General features: G+C 37.6%; 1 protein-coding gene across 3 annotated transcripts in view; it reads left to right on the top strand.

Moving 5' to 3' along the window:
- LOC135719045 (uncharacterized) overlaps nucleotides 1-20,145 on the top strand; it is a 122,380-nt gene that overhangs the window by 42,817 nt on the left and 59,418 nt on the right. For all 3 annotated transcript variants that reach the window (XR_010521002.2, XM_065241552.1, XM_065241551.1), the window contains exon 8: nucleotides 3,304-3,427. Coding sequence is in view for 2 of the 3 variants with exons in the window: in XM_065241552.1 (XP_065097624.1) it covers nucleotides 3,304-3,427 (124 nt within the window). In the remaining variant the exon portion in view is untranslated. The remainder of the gene's footprint in view (nucleotides 1-3,303; nucleotides 3,428-20,145) is intronic.

Genomic DNA, 20,145 nt, shown 5'->3' with positions numbered 1-20,145 from the left:
ATTTTGGACATGCTATCATAAATAATCTGTGGGGTAATTTGAGGTGAGACTTTACATACACATTCAGGACACATCTGAGACTTAAATTATATTGTAAAAATGTGCTTAATATGTGCTCTTTAAATGGATAGTTCACCCAAAAATCAACAATATTCACAGTTGTGTTGTAATTCAGTTATATCACCATTAAAGAAGTAAATAAAACTTCTGAAATGAATGAGGAGTATAATCTTGTTTAAACCTTTATGATCTGTTGAACAGAAAAGAAAATATTTGATAAATGACGATAACCATGCCGTTGAAGGTACCCGCCGACTTCCATATTAGGAAAAACAAATACTATTGAAGTCAATGGGTATCATCATATGTGTGCAAACCATCAAAAAAGAAACTCATAAAGGTTCAAAACAATATAAGAGTAAAGCATGACAGAATTTTCATTTTTGGTTGAACTATCCCTTCAAAGAATGAACTTTGGGCAGTGATAGGAAATATGAATAGGAAAAGTAGCTTTTCTCCAGAGAGAAATTTCATTGTGTAAAGAATCATGGCATTTTGTTTGGTCTCATCTCGGGATGAAGTGGGTGTTTTTAGCATGCAGAACTGTGGTAGGATGTTACAGACAAATGTTAGCTGTCAGTACCTCCATCTGCTACAGGAAACTGTCACTCCATCTTTTTCTTTCTTTCTTCTTCTTCTCCCATCTCTCTCTCCCTCGCCTGCATCCACCCTCCAATTCACAGCTCTTTAACTCGCACTGTAACGGGAAACCATTCCCACAATCCTTGAGGGATGCATCAATGCCAAATCCGCAAGTAAACATGCTGATGGAGTACTAAAAAGATTAGAGAAGGTAGACACAAGGTATATTGATTAGTGATTTGATCCTTTTCCTAGTGTTTAGGGAACCATGAGCTGGAAAGATGGACAGACTCATGAAAATAAATGCGGTGCGCATGTAGAGCCTAGATTCTTAGATTTTCATTATATATCAGAGAACAGTACCAATATGTCAGATGCATTATAAATTTATGTGCAGTTGGATACTATTTACTATAGTATTGATAGGTTTTAAAGTTAATTCCTTTGTAGCCGTTGTTTAACCTGCGGCGTTAACTCAAGGCTAGCAGAAGTCAATACGAAAGGACGTTTTCTCTGATTGGTATTCTAGATTAGGCTCAATTCTCCAAGGACTTTTTTTGTGTTTACCTCCGACAAGCAGATATTTATCAAGGAAATTCTCTATCAATGACGCAAGTCCACCAATTCTTATAATTCTTAAGGGAAAAACACCAAGAATTGTGCACAATGATAGCATTGTTTTTTTCCACGCATTGTTTCAACACTCGTTCTGTAAAGGAGTTATGCAAATTATGCTCCTTGATCTTAAAAATAAGACCTTTGTAATTAAATTTTTCTGGTCTGATCGGTATTCCCAACCAGTGTATTTCTCCGTTTAAACGATGTTTCCTTTAGAACATCTAAATTAAATTCCCACATGTTTTGCACGTAATTATATAGGCATATAAGGTATTATAAGACTGAATGTTGATCAGCACAGAGGGTCTTGCACATATTGTTCCCTGCAGAATTTCTTTGTAATTGCACTTATCGCCACAAAGGTAATTTATTTTGCAACACCCCAGCAAATACTTAACCTGAAAATTATCCACTCAAGCCAGCCTGGACCATATCAATGGCTGAATGCTTCATTAAGAACCTATCAAAGACAAAGGCCTGCTCAGGAGGCAGACCAAGGTAGCCGTGAACGAGACAGTGAATGTAAAGTGATCCTGCAAGCACAAATCAATAGGTTATTTCAGCCCTGGTAAAGTGTTCGCACTTCTCTTAATCCATTATAAAATCCCATATTTATCTGTGGGATATGGAGCTCTTGCTGAAGTTCATAAATAAGTTTGCTCTGCCTTGGGACAGTACAAATTTGACCCCGGTTTACAAACTTTTGGGGGGCTGTCAAACGATTAATTGTGATTAATCGCATACAAAATGATGGTTTGTGTGTGCATAATATATGTGTGTGTAATGTGTAATTATTATGTGTATATATAAATAAATTTTTCTTACATTTATACAGTGCACACACATAAATTATGCAAACACAAACAGTTTTTTATGCGATTAATCGCGATTAATCGTTTGACAGCCTTAATAGTTTTATTAAACTTGTAAAAATTCACAGTTTGTAAATGCCAGATTTCAATTCACTGCAAGGTATATATTTTTATAACTGTCTGTGACGAATCAAAATCTTGAGTCTTGAATCTTAAACCAGTGCACATTGTTGCAAGATGTCAAGGAGAGTCCTGAAGTGTCAGCTAAAGAAATCTCTCTAGGACATGCTAAGATTTTTATTTATGTGCCTGCGATGCCCAAAACTCCAAACAAGAACACCATTCGATGCAAGATGTTGCAGAGGAAACCACTTCTGTCCCAAACAAACACTTCTGCATGTTTTCAGAGAAGCACATGATGTTCCCAAGTGCCACTGGCGAAATATAATGTGGACAGATGAAATCAGATAAAAAACCCAGTGCTACCAACATCAAACCCTCAACCCAGTTGTACAATATGGTAGAGGAGCTGTTTTGGTGCACTCTCGGGGCCTGGGCAGCTTGCTGCTGTATCATAAATATAAAAATGAATTCCCAGATTTATCAGGGCATTTCACATGGGATTGTTACACCATCTGTTTGCCAGGTGAAATGTAATAGGAGTCCTTTCGCAACAAAATAAAGCCCTGGAGTACATTTATTTCTGTCAAAGGGTCAATGATTCAAATCCAAGGGTTTACAGACTTTAAAAAATAAACATGTTCAGTGGGATCTCAGGCCTTTGTCCTCGCTACATTTTTGCATGAACTTTTCTCTCTCTTGACCTCTGTGTGGTTATGATCTACATATGTATCTTGGGAGTCTCAAAATATTTTTGCCCTAAAACTTGTAAAAGCACTTAGTTAAAGTTCACTGTATTGTGGAGCTCTGCTTTAAATGGCATTCTTATCAGATAGACACTTCAAAACAATTACCTGCCCCCTGTTGTTTTCCCTAGAGAGGAAAATGAGCCTCTCTTCATTCAGGATGTGATTTAGAGAGAGCAGGTCTATGTTTTGCAGCAAAATTGTAAAGAATACTCGTTTTTAAATTGTATTGTCTTGTTGTCATGTCCTCTTGCTGTAGTCAGTAATTTTGAAAGGCTGTGTTTAGCATTATTCTGAGTTACTGAAGCTGTAATTTAAAACAATGGGGTACTACAGTAGATGACTCTCTGATTTTACTTTTGCAGTCATATCTACGTGATCCCCGTCTTTACGTGGACACTTTCGTTTGGTATTCTCCTGGCTCAAATGATCATTCAGCCCATTACGTCACTGCTGACGCTTCTCAAAGGAATTCTGCTGGTCATTACGGTGAGTCCATTTAATACCGGCAGTATTATTGATTTTGTTTTAATCCTGTAATAAATGATTGTTGTGTGTGCCTTTATTTTTGCGATTACATTATTTCATTTTGCATACGCTTTTACACCTAGCATTTAAGCTATACATTTGATCATTATATATTAATAGCTCAGAAACAAAAGCCGCTAAACGTCCTTTCTGTCAAAAATTAGGTAATGATATTGACTAAATGCTCTTGGCACATATTATATGTTCATCAAATATTTCAATTCAAATTCACTTATCCCGGCCTCAGGCCATTCAGAAATACCGGCTGTGTGGCAGAATTTATTAAATGCAAAAGCATTTTTTTGCAAAATCCTCTAAGTGCAGAGAAGAAGAATAGGATGACAGCGTGTGTATGTCAGTTGTTTTACCTGGTTAAAGGATGTTTACCTAACATAGGAATATTGAACATTATTATTTTTGCATTTTACCTTAATTCAGAAAGGATGTTAAAAGTGAGTGAAAATTTTTGTATTTTCAAAAATGAGTGGAGATTTTGCATGTAGGGGAGAGCAGGGCACAACCTAACGCTTTTTGGCTTTGGCTCTGTCGTTCAAAGAATATTTAAGTTAGATTATTAATTATTTTTACACAATCAACACACACATGTCTGCTACAAATGAACACTTAAAGGAACAGTATGTAGGATTGTGGCCAAAACTGGTATTGCAATCACAAAACGTGTGGCTAAAACTGGTACTGCAATCACACAGCTGGTGGCCAATATACCAAACGACAACATAAACATCAGTTGAGGGCTGCAACTCCACTGTTTACATGACAATATCCTGGCCGGACTGCTGTTGTCAGTGATATAAGTATTTGAAATTAAAATGATTTCTTAATGTCTAGTGACATTTCAGGGCCATTTAATGATTAATTGATATAAATTTCTTACATACTGTTCCTTTAAAGTTGACTTGGGGGACCTACCATTATCGTGCATTTAGATAGTACATGACAGGAGTGCAAACGTTACAACTTACCACATAGGTGGGGTAAATTGTAACAAACAGAGCATTCGTTGTAACACCTGCTAGGAAATTTAGTTTAAACACATATAATTCAATAAAATTCTGTCTATATACTAAATGTGGATATTGTTTATATATCTGTCTATAATAGATAGATATCCACACATTCATCCATCCATGATCCGTCATCGAACCATCAATGCATATAATAAGATTTTTTTAAAGGGCTGCACAATAAAGACAAAAAAAATCATAATTGTGAGTTATTTCCCCTGATATTGTATTAACTGTTATCATTTTGATTAATAGTATTTACATTGTTTTCATTTCATTATTTTTGTATACCTAAGGCTTAATTGTAACACTGTTACAAATTGTAACACTGACTTACAGACCCAGCTCAGAAATAAAAAACATAAGATGAAAAGATTTATTTCCATGCATCTAAAACACTCTTTAAAAAAAAAAACATATCAAAACTTTTTACAAATTAACAGGAGATCATCTTCTGACAGTAAGAGAAAAAGACCAAAAGCACAGATTGCTCGGCCCTGTATAAATATGTAAAGTAGCCGAGTTCCAATTAATGTGTTACTTTGTGCCCTGCTCAGCCCTACTTAAAGGGTTTTGCAGTGAAAGATAGTTAAATGCATTAAATACCAATGAAATGACCAATGAAGTGACATTTGTGAAAATAAGGCATTATTAGAATTGAAACCTAAACATAACAAAACATATCAGACGCATTTTGAGGGTTTTGCACATGATGTCTTCATACTGTATGTTCCCTAGGAATAAGATGTTTTGAAAGGGCTGCACAATTAAGACACAAAATGTGTTTTGTGTATGTATGGTTAAGGGGTGGGGGAGTGTTATTTGTATGTCTTTGTTTAACTGACTGCAGATGTAATTAGCCTATGGCTAACTCTGGTACATTGCAATGAATGGTCATTTATGTTGGAAATTGTACATTGTCCTTAATAAAAAAAATCAAACCCATGACCTTTCCGCTGCTAACACAATGCTGTATTTATTAAATTATGGGAACACCAGAAACAAAGTGTTCAGTGCTGTTGCACATTGCCATTCAGCAGCACCATTTAGCAAAAAATGTTTAGCATTTATGTCATGCATGCTGTTAATACATTAATTCATCAACTCAGATTAAAGATCAGTTTGTCAACATTAACTGTCAGCGCAGGCTGTAGGAATGTTTTAGAAAAATGACAAAGAACTACAAAACACTTTCTGATTCACAAAATACATTTTTAAACATAGTGATAAGGTGTAATATGAAAGGTGCCCTTGCTGTATACAAACCCGATGGTCTACATTCATTTGTCACTGAGCCTTAGAACAGCTGTAGCACAAAATGAAAGAGGAATAACAACTTGTTGATTAATGATAATATCCATAATAATCACAACATATTGTGTCATTTTGGCTTCATGACTGAAAATTGACAGTACAAAGCTTTCCTCAAGCTTGTGTCCACATTCCCAGCTCAAGTCAAGATGATTTCTCAAGAGCCGTACTAATCATAAGACATTAATATTCACATGTTTAACGCAAGTGTTTATTATCATTCGTGTTATTTATATTGTTAATTATGCGTACAGTGCCTTATTCATCTATGAAGCAGCCGTGAAGGATGGAAATTAATAAACTGAAAAATTTGGGAAGATGTGACACTGCAGACATAATGAAGAATTATTCAGAAATAATAATTGTTTCTGATTAGCTGTTTATGAAGTAAGTGTGTGTGCGTGCGTGCGTGCGTGCATGTGTGCACGCATTTTGGCTTACCATACCGCTCCCTGGTACAGTACTGAGCGATCACACTAGCCAGAGGAACAGTACTCTAAGTCTACATAATGTGAGTGCCCACTAAAAAATTTAGCAAATGTCTATGTCTGTCTCTTTCCGAGACTTCATTAATTCCAGAAGGTCATTGTTCTTTGACCCCTCGCCTTTAATTCACCCCCGTCTCCTCATTTCACTCATGCATTGGCACCAGTGAAGCCTTCAAGTCAACCTGTCAGGCTGTTCTTCCACTGCAATGCTTCGTATAATCACAGCAAGCCATTCATCAACTGACAAGAGTGCCCCCCAGCCTCTGGTCAGTAAGCCGGCTAACAGTAATTCTCAACCCGGTCTCATCAGTGGTCAAATTTCAGGCCATCAATCAAACCCCATGATGTATTGTCCCTCTTCAGAATGTGCTTATCTATAATTTGGACGGTTATCATTTATGATTTAGGGTTTTATGATGCGTGGATGGCCCCCACCCACGTCCCGCCGTGAATCACATCACCTAGATGCAGAGCGTTCCTCATCCCTTGATGAGATATCATCTGTGACTGACTTTTCAGTTTAACATCTACCAACATATTTTCATCAATCCCAGTTTAACAGCGATCCATTAAATGACCTCCACCAAATCACCAGTTAAAGGGGGTTTAATTTAGCACCATACCATAAGTGGCACATAATTGCTATTTTTCTGCTCAAAGGAGCCTCGGACGATCATGTGTCTCACCGTGCGTTGATGTTTGATGTCCGGTGTACGTGCTTAAAGTCTATTTAAAAGACCGACGGTACGGCTGGGGTTAAAATGATGACGATCTCAGCCATTATGATTTCCCTTGGTTCGGCTCTGTGCGGGTCAACAGCAGTGTTAAATAGTTTTAGATGATGTGTGCCGAGCTTCCATTGGTATGCAGTGTAAAAGTTAAAAAGCAGACTGTCAGTAATTATGAACAGGTGTAGCGCCCGTGTGTTGGGAGATTGTCGGATGCTGGTTCACTAATTGCCACTAGCTGAGGATTTACTGTTAATGTTGGACCAACCCTCTTTTAACTCCTCAGAGAGAATCACAACGTGAAATATAGATTCATTAAGCATGCATATGGCACGCCTTTCAAATGGGCCCATGAAATTTTTCATCTGGAATACAATGTCTGGCTGGTGAACGAACAATTGTTGTTAAAATGATTCATTGCTCGACAGTGGGATCGGTTTTGTAGTAGAGCTGGGTGACGGAGCTAAAAAAGCAATATTTTTTAGTCTTTTTTATAACATCTGTATTAATATATATGTATATGTATGTTTTTTTCTAGTACCATTGTTTTGATTAAGTAGTATTGAAATGTTTCATGCAAAAGGAATGTTTATTTTTTACCAAATAACATTAGAATGATATTTACAGTATTATGCAGAAGTGTTGTCCAACTTTGAACAATTGACAATCTATTTTTTTATTCAAAAATGTTATTAACTAATGCTTATGTTATTAACAAACAGGAAAAAAACTTTTCATCCTATCTTCATTTGTTCTTGTTTATCACCTCTCAAATATGGGTAGCAAAATTTTGGGCAAAAAGCTGTGATAATTGCATTTTTGTAAAGGACTTTTGTTAGCGAGAATATGATGATCAGTACATACAGAGAGTTTTAACTTTCTTTTAATCAGTGGATGCTTAAAGCGGTCAATTTTTGTGATCCCAACTTTAGTTGGTGTGTAAGATTGCTGTTGGAGAATAAATAATGTCTGTAAAATAATAAAGCTCAAAGTTCAGTGCCAAGCGACTTTCTTTAACAGAATTAGCTTTTCAAGGACTACAGAGAACAGCCAGTTTGGACTACAGCCCTCTACTTCCAGGATATATGACATCACTTTAAGAGTTTTTGACTAACCTACAGGACTGCGCCAGCTAAGCTCAAACGGCACTACTGCTAAGTTAAGCTGCTGTCGAATCACAACACACTAAAACCGCTACACTATCGGAGCTCGTTAGTTATGGAAACGTCATTGGGAGGGAAGCCCTTTCTCTTAATTGACAAGATAACTCGTCAATGGCAGGGAAAGAGTTAAATGCATTAAAAATGCATGCAGTATTGTTGTGTTTGGAGTATAAACTGAGGCTCAGCTTTAAAGTGACACTTTGTAGTTTTTCAACCTTCATAAAATACTTTCAAGACCCTTGTGATGGTACATTGACTTAAAATAGGTTGAATGGTATGTCTACTATAGCCTGACGGGGTCTGTATTGCTTTTACTCGTACTTTTAAACTAAGGGTTTTGGGTAGTAACCCAAGCACAAAAAACTACAACATTCAACTGCTTTATTTACATTTACATTTATCTGACACTTTTATCCAAAGCGACTTACAATTGTTATATATGTCAGAGGTTGCACGCCTCTGGAGCAACTAGGGGTTAAGTGTCTTGCTCAGGGACACAATGGTGTGTCACAGTGGATTTGAACCAGGGTCTCTCACACCAAAGGCGTGTGTCTTATCCACTGCGCCATCACTACCACCCCCATTTATGGCATACGTCACTTCCTCCACTTCCTCAAATTCGGACGTAAGAGCGCAAGTTGCGCAACTATTTATTTTCCTGATGTTTTTGTCATGGCGGAAGCAGCAACTAAGAAAAAGAAACCTACGGTTTTGTCGGAGGAGACCAGAAAGAGAAAACAGGAGAGTGACAGAATAAAATGAATAAAAGCATTTGGCCTAGGAACAAATGTTATATTGCTTGCATATTTAAGTCCTGTCTGGCGCCGAACACAATTATTATTATTTTTTTGAACATTAATTTCACTAGAGGCTACTTAGGGAGTAAAGAGTGACTTCTGTGGCGCCGTGGTATTCGATTCCCCTTTAAGGCAATTTTTTTAAATCTAAACTTTAACCAAGTGGCCACCGTTACAACTGGCTTGTAAACGTGAGCTACGCGACCTTTTGGCATTTGAAAAAAATAAAACCCATGAAATTATATTCATATGACATGCAGTAAGGCACACTGCTGACTTTGTGACCTAAAGAGTTGTCTTCTTTTCCTTTGCGACAGTGCTGCGGCGCTTATGGCCTCTAGGGGCACTAGACGTGAAAAATAAATGCCTAGCGCCCCCGAGTGGCCAAAAAAGTTCTGCGGTGCGCCTTTAAGAAACATTTTGGCGGCTTGGCAAAATGCACACAGCACGTGCAAAGAAATGAATACAAAATATACAAAAGAGGATCTACAAATGAATAATTCCGATGCAAAACCCTCTGTGCATCTGACATGTTTTCTTGTAAATTAGTTTTTTAAGCTCTTATGTTTAGGGTCAGTAATTTCACTTAAATGGCATTGAAAAGGTTGTAAGTCAGAAACTGCAATGTCTCATTTTCACAAATGTCACTTCATCGCTATTTAACAAATTCTGCTCCAACACCCCCTCTGTGCATGCAAGCTTTTTTAGCAAAATCCTGTAGTTTAAAAAAAATTCCACTTCTTTGGGGAAGACATAGTAAACTGTTGCAAAATCATTAAAGATGCAACTAGAAACAATGCAAATGATAAAAGTCAGAATTGAAAATGTAAAAACAAAGAAACTGAACTACAAACAAGGGCGCACTGTGATGCACATGGCTGGCATTCGTGTTGTACTCAGATTCAGATACTCACAAGGGACCCAAGTTTGAATGTGACCCACGATGGTTTCACATTCATCTTTAGCAGACATTGCACTTTGAGGACTTTGCTGAAAAATGTCATGGCATTGAATGTCAATACTGTATGTAAACCAATAGAACAATACACAAATATATACAGCACTTTATGTTATATTACCAACAAAAATGTTTATATGCAAAAATGCACACAGAAAAGAACTGAATGTTGTTGAAGTGGGTTGTCTGCTAAACCATGTTCTGTTTGTTTTGCTGCATCTCTTCGAGGAAGGTTTTTATTTGTCAGTTGGCTTTTTGGTGCTAAAATATGTATAAGCCCCGTTCACAGGAAAGCTTAAAGAAAATAGTCGTCCTCTGGTTTGTAGGCCTGGCCTCTGCGGTGTTCTCACAGATGGTGTTTTGGACGCCTGTGTTGGCTGAAGGGATGTAGCTGTTGCCTCTAATCACTTTGCGTCTGTTATGGGGTCTCTGGCACAAGGGATTCTGGGAAGATGCAAAGGCATAGAGGATTATGCACAGGAGTTTGACACTTGTGTGTGTGAATGCTGAAGTTTTTCAGGTCACTGATTCTCAGCCCGTGCGTCAGGGGCATTAGAGAAACAAAGCTAAGAGCAGGACTGGATGACTGTGTCAGACTATCGCACCCCACCGGCTCACGATCCATTAATGCGACACTGTCTCTAATGACTGTTTGGCTAAGTTGCCTTTAGGGCTGTCACACACAAACGCTTCGACATGATACATTTCTTAACAGTGGCTCCTCGTCTCTGCCTAACCCGTCTCCGACGAATGTGTTATTTTCCTTTCTGAAGGGCTGTTGAATAAAACATGCTGGATAGTGTTGTGTATATTTTAAAAATGGTTTACTGTAGTCGAATTTAAAATGACCTTGTCGTGATTGTTGTGGCACGGCTAAGTAGTTAAAATAATTACGAGATGAGTTTTGGAGATGAAACTAAGAGAGACTAATAGGACTGTGCCATAACATGACACATTTATTCGAACTTGGCAGCGTCAAAGAAAGCACTCAGCCAATACTAATAGGGCTCTTTTCTTCACCTAGATCAAACTACAGCTTATTCAGTCATTAACAACTAACTCTCTGTTTTATTCTCACATTCTCTGGTGTGACAATTTGCAAAGGAAAATAATTTTATATGAAGTTTATTTAACTAAGTATGTGAGGAACAGGAAAACTGTCCCTTGACAGTTTTGCAGCTTCTATCCTCCAACCCATCGCCTCACTTTCGCCTCACAAATCTTGTTTAAAGAGATAGTTCGGCCAAAAATGATATTAAACCCATGATTTACTCACCCCCAAGCTGTCCGAGTTGCATATGTCCATCGTTTTTCAGACAAACACATTTTCAGATATTTTATAAAATGTTTTAGATCTTTCAGTTGATTAAATGTAATGTTACGGGGTCCACCCATAGTCCACGACCTTCAAGTCTAAGAAAAGTGCGTCCATCCTTCACAAATTAAATCCAAACGGCTCCAGGATGATAAACAAAGGTCTTCTGAGGGTAATCCGCGCGCAGTGTTGTTGTAGAAATATCCATATTTAAAACTTTATTAACGAAAATAAATATCTTCCGGTAGCGCCGTCATCTTAGACTCCTCTGTATTCAGGAGAGAGTATTAGCGTAGTGTACGCACTTTTCTTAGTGACGTATGACAAATTCGGAGGGCGGGGGCACAGAGCAGCAGCAGCAGAGTAGCCTCCGTAGGCTGCGTAAGCTCTCATCCTGAATGCGGACGCGACTAAGATGGCGGCGCTACCGGAAGGTATTTATTTTCGTTAATAAAGTTTTAAATATGGATATTTCTACAACAACACCGCCCGGATTACCCTCAGAAGACCTTTGTTTATCATCCTGGAGCCGTTCGGATTTAATTTGTGAAGGATGGACGCACTTTTTTTGGACTTGAAGGTCGTGGACCCCGTAACATTACATTTAATCAACTGAAAGATCCAAAACATTTGATAAAATATCCAAAAATGTGTTTGTCTGAAAAACGATGGACATATGCAACTCGGACAGCTTGGGGGTGAGTAAATCATGGGTTTAATATCATTTTTGGCCGAACTATCCCTTTAAGGAGGGGGGAGTACTCTTGGTTTAGGCCAGAATTCCAAACTTGGAGCACTCCCCTCGGACAGCATGCCAAATATGCGTTGTTATCATGTCTGATTCCATGGTAAAGTAATAGTTCACTTTAAAAACTACATTTTCATGATCATTCAAATTTTTTTTTGAAAATGACTGATTGTTTTGTTAGATAAGAGCCTTGTGCAGAGGTGCATTGCAAATGCAATTTGGATCCTCAACCGCTATACCCCATTAAAGTGTACTATATGGAGAAAAATCATTGATTTGAAAAGCTCTGTGTGCCTGATTGGCCATCTAATCTGTACGTTGTGATTGGCCTGAATACCTCTGACGTCAGTCGGAAATGTGACGCCCCTTACCCTGTTTAAAAGATTCGGTCACAATGCAATGCTGACAGGAGTTAACTTACAGGCTGTGAGTCCAAGCGGGAGGAATTATGATAATGTCGGATCTTGTCTACATCACCAATCCCAGGAAGTAAACTGTTGCCTACAAATTGGTGTGTTTGTTGTAGTCCAAGAAAAGAGATTTACGTTGGAGATGATAACTCGCATCATTGTTACTATGGGGTTTGTACCTTTTGTAAATCATAAACATGTACTAATTCACACTTACACACCAAAGGAAATTAAAAATCATGAATTGTGCCATTTAAAGGTGCCATTTAAATTAAGATGCATTTTCTTGATGACCAAAATAAGAAAATAAGTTTAAAAAATATAATTATATATTATATAAATTTTTATAAATTATAAAATTTAAATGTTTTTGTGCTTAAAATCTATGGAGCCCCAAAGGGGACATGAAGAAAAAATGTAATACAGTTTAGTTTCGCGAGATTTTTTTACTCCAATGTCACTAGGGGCTCGGTAAAAATCTGCCAGTGGGGTAAGTAAAAATTCAAGAGTGTTTTAAGTACAAATTTACTGTCTAAAAACTAGAATTATTTTCTTAGATCATTTTGCTCATCAAGAAAATACATCTTGATTTAAGATTTTTTTCGATATTTATACTGAAAACAAGACAAAAATAGGTAAGAGGGTTATTTTTGCGGTGATTTCTTTTTGATTGAGGAAAGAAAGACATGAACATTGAATAATTTGGAGTAAATAATCATAAAAATTTTACGATCACCGGCAGAACCGCTTAATCTCCGCTAAATCTCCATTTCCGTTCTCCCAAGGGTTTTTCCCTCCTAGGACTTATTTTTCCTCGGATAAAAGCCCGGGGTTTTTTTTCTCCTAAGGGGTTTTTCACCCCGGGGAGGCAGCCTTTTTGGGCTTTACCTAGCTTCCTCTTCTATACGTTGCTTTAGTAATACGTGCAATTATAATATTGAGTCATAGCCGCAGCAAATTTAACTGCTCATGCTATCATGTATTTTGTTGTGCTATCTGTCGTTTTCTGTGCTTTTCACTGCTTCTATTTATGTAAAGCTGCTTTGAAACAATTGACTTTTGTGAAAAGCGCTATATAAATTGAATTGAATTGAATTGAATTGAATTGAATTGAATTAAAGTATTCCTTAAATGCAAACTTATGAATATACAGTCGAATCACAAATGCTGTAGTCGTTGTTACCTGTAAGAAAAACATTTGATAATTTTTGATAACTTACTGAGCATGTGCATGTTTTGGTTAGAGGTTGGTTTAAGTATAAGTTCTGGGGGGAAGGTACATCCAGATACTTTAAATGTAAGTACAATTTAATAACATGTATGTACACAATAGGGGCACTGTATACATTTTTTGTATATATGTACATTGTAATTAAAGACACCTATGTACTGTATAAAGTGGAACCATTGGGGGTGGGGTTAGTATTGTTAAATGTTGTTAAAGGCAGGGTCTATGATCTCTGAAAGCCACCGTTGACATTGGAAATCACCTAAACAAACACGCCAAAACTACTCCAAAAGAATCTGGACGTTCTTTTGATCGACACGCCCCACAAATACGCAACCCAGGCAAAGATGTTGTTTAGTAGACACGCCCCTTACTGCTGATTGGCTACAAGTCTGTTTTGGTAGTTGCCTCAACTCAATTTTAAAAAAGCTTTTTTGAGATACAGTACACTCCGCCTTTAACACTAGTACTGTAGCTACAGTAGTGATTAGGTTTAATTAAAGCAAAGTAAACCATAGTATTTCAAGTGCCTTGTTAAATACCATCACTGAATTATCACAGTACTTACAGTAATGTGCAACAGGTTTAAATTAGTGACCTAAGAGTCGCATAACAGGCCTATAGCATTACCAAATGAAGATGTTAAAAAATTATTATTAATTTAAAATTCTCCATATGTTTGCTCATTTTGTCTAGTTAGGCATTATGGGCCGGGGTTAATCAGGTTTGTCTCGTATCTGAGACACGGGTTACTAATGATTCTTTCTACTTAAAAGTTTCAAACGATTTTTTGATTTCACAATATGTCAGGCAAAGACAGAGAGAGAAAAAAAATCTATTTTCTCTCTCCATGATGATTTATTTATTGTCTCTGCTGAAGAGCTTCACTACTCCATCACAAACACACTCCAGGAATCCATAAGGTTGTAACCTCATCATAACAATTCACTGCCGAGCTGGTAAATCACTTCTTCTAAATGTCGCAGCTAGCGTGAGGCCTGGCTTTTGGGAATCGCTATCTAATCGGCACAATCTGCTTGCATCGTGTCTTAGAATAGCTGGCCAAATCTCCTCTAATCATGTAATTCATAAAACCACAATCAAAAATGTCTCTGAAAGCATGTAAATGTCAACCTGTCAGCCCGCGGCTCGGGTTTTCAGGATGCGGCAATTAAGCCCAACTGCAGACAGTCTTACTCGCTGCCGAACATAAGACCTTTGCCAATGGACAACTGTAGGCAATCTGCTATTTCTTTCAACTGACACACTTTACATCAACCCTAGCTGTGCCCTACATGATTCAGACACACACACAAAAACAATGGAAACATTAAGGTTGTATTCTTATAAAGTGATGAGTCTGGCCAGTGTTTACTTTCAAAAAGCTGTCTGAATGTACAGTCGATTACAGCTGAATTCCAGTCACATTGCCAAGACAATCTGAAAATTGATCATTCTCATTATTTGGATCCTTTTGAAGAATAGGAATGAGAAGAGTTTTGGCTCTATTGTAATGCTTATCCCTGACTTTTTTTTTAAAGTTTAAGAAAAGTAGAAATTTTCTAGCTATCCATTTTATTCAGAAAAATATATTTTGAGTAAAAAATAATACATTAGGTGTATTACAATATGTTTCCTCGCCTGTGAAACCCCAGCTAAAGTCGCATAATTTAATTTGAATATTGTCCAGAATATGAAACGACCCTGATTATAAGACAACCCCCTCTTTTTAAAAATGCCTTGTTGATGCTAGAGGTCAGAGGAGAATGGGCCGACTGATTCAAGCTGATAGAAGAGCAACTTTGACTGAAATAACCACTCGTTACAACCAAGGTATGCAGCAAAGCATTTGTGAAGCCACAACACGCACAACCTTGAGGCGGATGGGCTACAACAGCAGAAGACCCCACCGGGTACCACTCATCTCCACTACAAATAGAAAAAAAGAGGCTAGAATTGTCACAAGCTCACCAAAATTGAACAGTTGAAGACTGGAAAAATGTTGCCTGGTCTGATGAGTCTCGATTTCTGTTGAGACATTCAGATGGTAGATCCATCATGCCTTGTTACCACAGGCTGCTGCTGGTGGTGGTGTAATGGTGTGGGGGATGCTTTCTTGGCACACTTTAGGCCCCTTAGTGCCAATTGGGCATTGTTTAAATGCCACGGCCTACCTGAGCATTGTTTCTGACCATGTCCATCCCTTTATGACCACCATGTACCCATCCTCTGATGGCTACTTTCAGCAGTATAATCCACCATGTCACAAAGCTCGAATCATTTTAAATTGTTTTTTGTACATGACAATGAGTTCACTGTACTAAAATGGCCCCCACAGTCACCAGATCTCAACCCAATAGAGCATCTTTGGGATGTGGTGGAACGGGAGCTTCTTGCCCTGGATGTGCATCCCACAAATCTCCATCAACTGCAAGATGCTATCCTATCAAAATAGGCCAACATTTTTAAAGAATGCTTTCAGCACCTTGTTGAATCAATGCCACTTAGAATTAAGGCAGTTCTGAAGGCGGAAGGGGGTCAATCACAGTATTAGTATGGTGTTCTTTATAATCCTTTAGGTGAGTGTATAACCTGCAGTCCATCTGGATTTAATAACACTTAAGGGCCATTCACATTATAACGATAACTATAACTATAAAAAATATAGTTTTAAAAATCTTTTTATATTAAAGAGAATAGCGGAGTTCACACCACAACTATAACGATAAAGACACAATGAACAATATCGTTGGGATCACTTTCTGAGCGATTTTTTCCCCACCTTATGAACGAAAAGCCATTGACAGCCAATTAAATCTATTTGAACTTGTGAAGAAACTCATTGCTGAAGTCCATAACATAAAATTACTTCAGGTATTCAGCGCTGATGCGTGTGCTGTGAAATTGACTACGTAATGCTTTTCTGCTTTTTATTGTGAAAAAAAAACATGTAATCAATTAATATTTCATTAACAGTAGAGGTCTGCCTTACTGTAAACGACTGCAGTTTATTAGGTTGCTTTAGTACAGCTGAACTTGTTTATGTGTATTTAGCGCCAACTACTGCATTTTTGAGGGTGTACAGTACAGTATGATTCATGTAATTGACTCTAGAGCTCAAATATAAGACGACATCGTTTACATTTTCGTGGAAAAAAATGTCGCCTGATATTTGGGTCAATACGGTATGAGATTTGGAGTGTAAATTAAACCATGAAAATAACATAAAAAATGTAACTTGTGATTGTGTAAATGACAGATTCAAAACTAAGCTTTTAATACACAATGCATTTTATTTATAACACAAAAAATACTGAAATTAATGATTTTATTGACACTACGCTTTATTATTCTGTGCAAAAATACCTGAACTTGGCCGCTTAAAACATTGACTTTGATTGTCACTTTGTTTACCAGTGTTTCTCAAACTTTTCAGCCCAAGGACCACTTTATCTTCCAATTTTTTTCTGAGGACCACCTAACAGAATCCCACTCTAACACTCCCCGAAAAAATAACACAATAGGAAGGATAAGCTAAGTTTAAGTTGAATATGCAACTGTTTCAAGTCAAAAACTCATTTTTTTTTTTTTTTTAAATGCAATGCTATGTTCAGAAATTATTATATGAATTTTATTTCATTTGAAAAAGTAAATGTGAAATGAGTTGCAACTTAATATGAACAACAAACTGCACATGTGAAAAAAAGTGCAATTAAACATACTATTACAGCCTATGTCCCACTTAATGTCATTCCAAAGAGCCATTAGTTTAGTTTAAAACTGGGTATATGAAGTCTATGGTTGTAACTATGGTAACAATAAAATACTGAAAAAAAAATGTTCCCCTTAATGTCCAAAATCACTGAAATTACAGGGATTTTACACATGAAACAAAAACTAGTACATTATAAAACTAATAGATCTGTGGATTTTAGCTGTTTTCAGTTGACGCTTGATCTTTTATTTTGACCCTCTTTGGTTTAGCCACCGATCCATTTTTACGTTATTAAAACAGAATGGCAAAAACTGATATCACAGTTTCGCAAGTGCATTAAAAATCTACTTAAATAAGTGACGATTGTATAAACACTTGCCTAGTTTAGGTCATCTTTTGGCGGACCACTGGGGGGGTTGGCGGACCACTAGTGGTCCGTGGACCACACTTTGACAATTACTGCTTTAGACACAGAAAAACTTGATGAATCTTATATCATTTGTTTTAGAAACCTATTTTCTATCATTAGAAAGTAAAAACAAACCATAATATTACATCACACAAGCGACAATCAGTTCAGTGGCGGGCAAAGCATAAATATTGCGACTTTAGCCCCGTTCTTATTTCAGTGCAAAATTTCTGCATCAGCTTATCTGTTTTGTAGTTCAACCTCTGCCAAGATAAGTAATACTCAAAGTGAAAATTGTTGTATTACTTTAAATAGTCCACTGATGAATTAATTAACATCAGCAACAAATATGATGTTGTATGTATGTGCATTCAGCTCTCATTGACTTGCACTGGTGTTAGACTTGGTACCGAAGCTTGCTGTGATACCGGTCCTGCTGCGAAGCCTAAACAAACCAAACAGATCAATGTCAGGAGACCATGCGTTCTTAAGCTGTCTTGCTCCGCCCACATCGCCCAGTAGAGTAGATCTACACCCTTAGAGTTTGACATACTGTGTTCAGCTCTGTTCATAAAACATCATAGCCTCCAATGGGCAGTAGCTGAATAGCTGTCCTTTAAATCGACAACAGAAAAGTTCACTACACAATTTATCGCTCATTTTATTGTGTGATCGGTCCTGAAATGACCTCTTTGTCTGAAAAATTCACTTTTTAGGGTTGCCACTTTCAGAAACCTCACATAGGACCCACTCTCTTTTCTACTTACCTGCGGTTTGTGTCCCATTTTGCGATATGGTCAAGAGAGTATTTATACCTCACCTTTTGAGAGCCTGAGATAAAATAGGCCATTTACACTGCATCACTGCCTCAGCGAGCAGCCACGTTCATTTATTCAGCCTCTTATTCACTTCAGGGAACAAACTGTGCTTTTTTTGCTTTATCGCCTACATTTTTTAGCTAATTGTGTTTATTTTGACATAATCAATTGGGACATTGTGGATCATTCAAAGTGACCTGCAGTTAGCCGTGACTTTGCATGGAAAAATAAATTATAAGGGGGGGAAGTGATATAATTTTTAACATTTATCGCCTGTAATTAGCCATTTACAGTTGCCAAGCTACAAAGCTTATAAAGAAATAATTCACCCAAACATGAAAATAGTCAACATAAAAGTGATAATTTCTCCACCCTTATGTCATTCTGACCTTGTTTTTTTCTCTGAAACACAAAAGAAGTTGTTAAATGCCCAAACTCTTGCACCTGTGGATGATTTATCCCAACAAGGACATTTTTTTTATGAGTTTGTCAGATGTTTTCAGCAGACTGAATCATCTTCACAAATAATTGTGAATGTGCATGCAATAAGATTGCACAGCAATGCCTATTTATTTTATACTAAAACTTCGTGTTTCTTTTCCGTAAGTTGTATTCTCACTGTTTAGCTTTATCTGTAAAATACACAACCAGAGCTGGTTTTATAGATTTATTGTGCTGCCCTATACGTGTATCAAACTCTCAGTATTCAAAACTGTTTTGGCGAGGTGTATCTCTTCCAAGCAGGCTATATTTAACCATCATTACAGCAATAGTAAAGTCCTTGGCAAGTATAAGTGCCATAATTTGACTCACAACAAGGTTCTTCAACTGCTCGGCTCTTCTGGGAATGTTTTAGTGCCGAAGCCAAGTTCTCTCTCATGTTTTTCCATGCAAAAAGGCCACAGCCTAAATCAGGGGTTATGGGCTGTCAGCTTCACCAGCCTTGTTGTCAGCCCGGCGGCCAGCTCCTATCACCTGCCCCCCTCCTCTGCCCTCAACCTTCATCCTGATTCTCCGTGAAATAGATTCTTTCAGTCCATCATCTGGTCCCATGTGTGCATTAGAAGATTGGAGTCGCTGGAGTGGCCTTCATGCATTTAAAGAGGATTTGCTTTACTTAGAAAGTGCTAAAGATGTTTGCTTTGCGGATGTGTGTTTTGTTGTCCGACTGTATCAGTTTGTGTGCTTTGTGTTTATCATCTCGGAGCGAGGGCGAATGTGCGCGCCCCAGTGTGTATTCTTGGCTGCTGTGTCAAATAGTGAAGAAAATTGCAGTTTTTTCCTCCACTAATGCATAAGCAAGAGGTTAATCCTGATGGAGCACAGCACAATTGCCCTTTCCCCTTCTTGTTCTCAGCTCCAGCCTCGCTCATAACAGCAGAAATAGAAGGTTGGGTAGACGGGCGCCCTCAGACAAAGCCACTGGATTTGAGCGAACAACTCAATGTGCTTTTATATTTCATTTTCCTCGCTCGAGATTTTGACGACCTCAAGTTTGAAGCAGGATGATCATAGTCTTTGCTCGATCTCTTTCTATCACACAGGCCTTTAAAAGGAAACAGAAAG

The sequence above is a fragment of the Paramisgurnus dabryanus genome, chromosome 14, assembly GCF_030506205.2.
Source record: "Paramisgurnus dabryanus chromosome 14, PD_genome_1.1, whole genome shotgun sequence".
Lineage (NCBI taxonomy): Eukaryota > Metazoa > Chordata > Actinopteri > Cypriniformes > Cobitidae > Paramisgurnus > Paramisgurnus dabryanus.
Note: the sequence above shows the minus strand (reverse complement) of the source record. Positions and strands in the feature narration are given on the sequence as shown.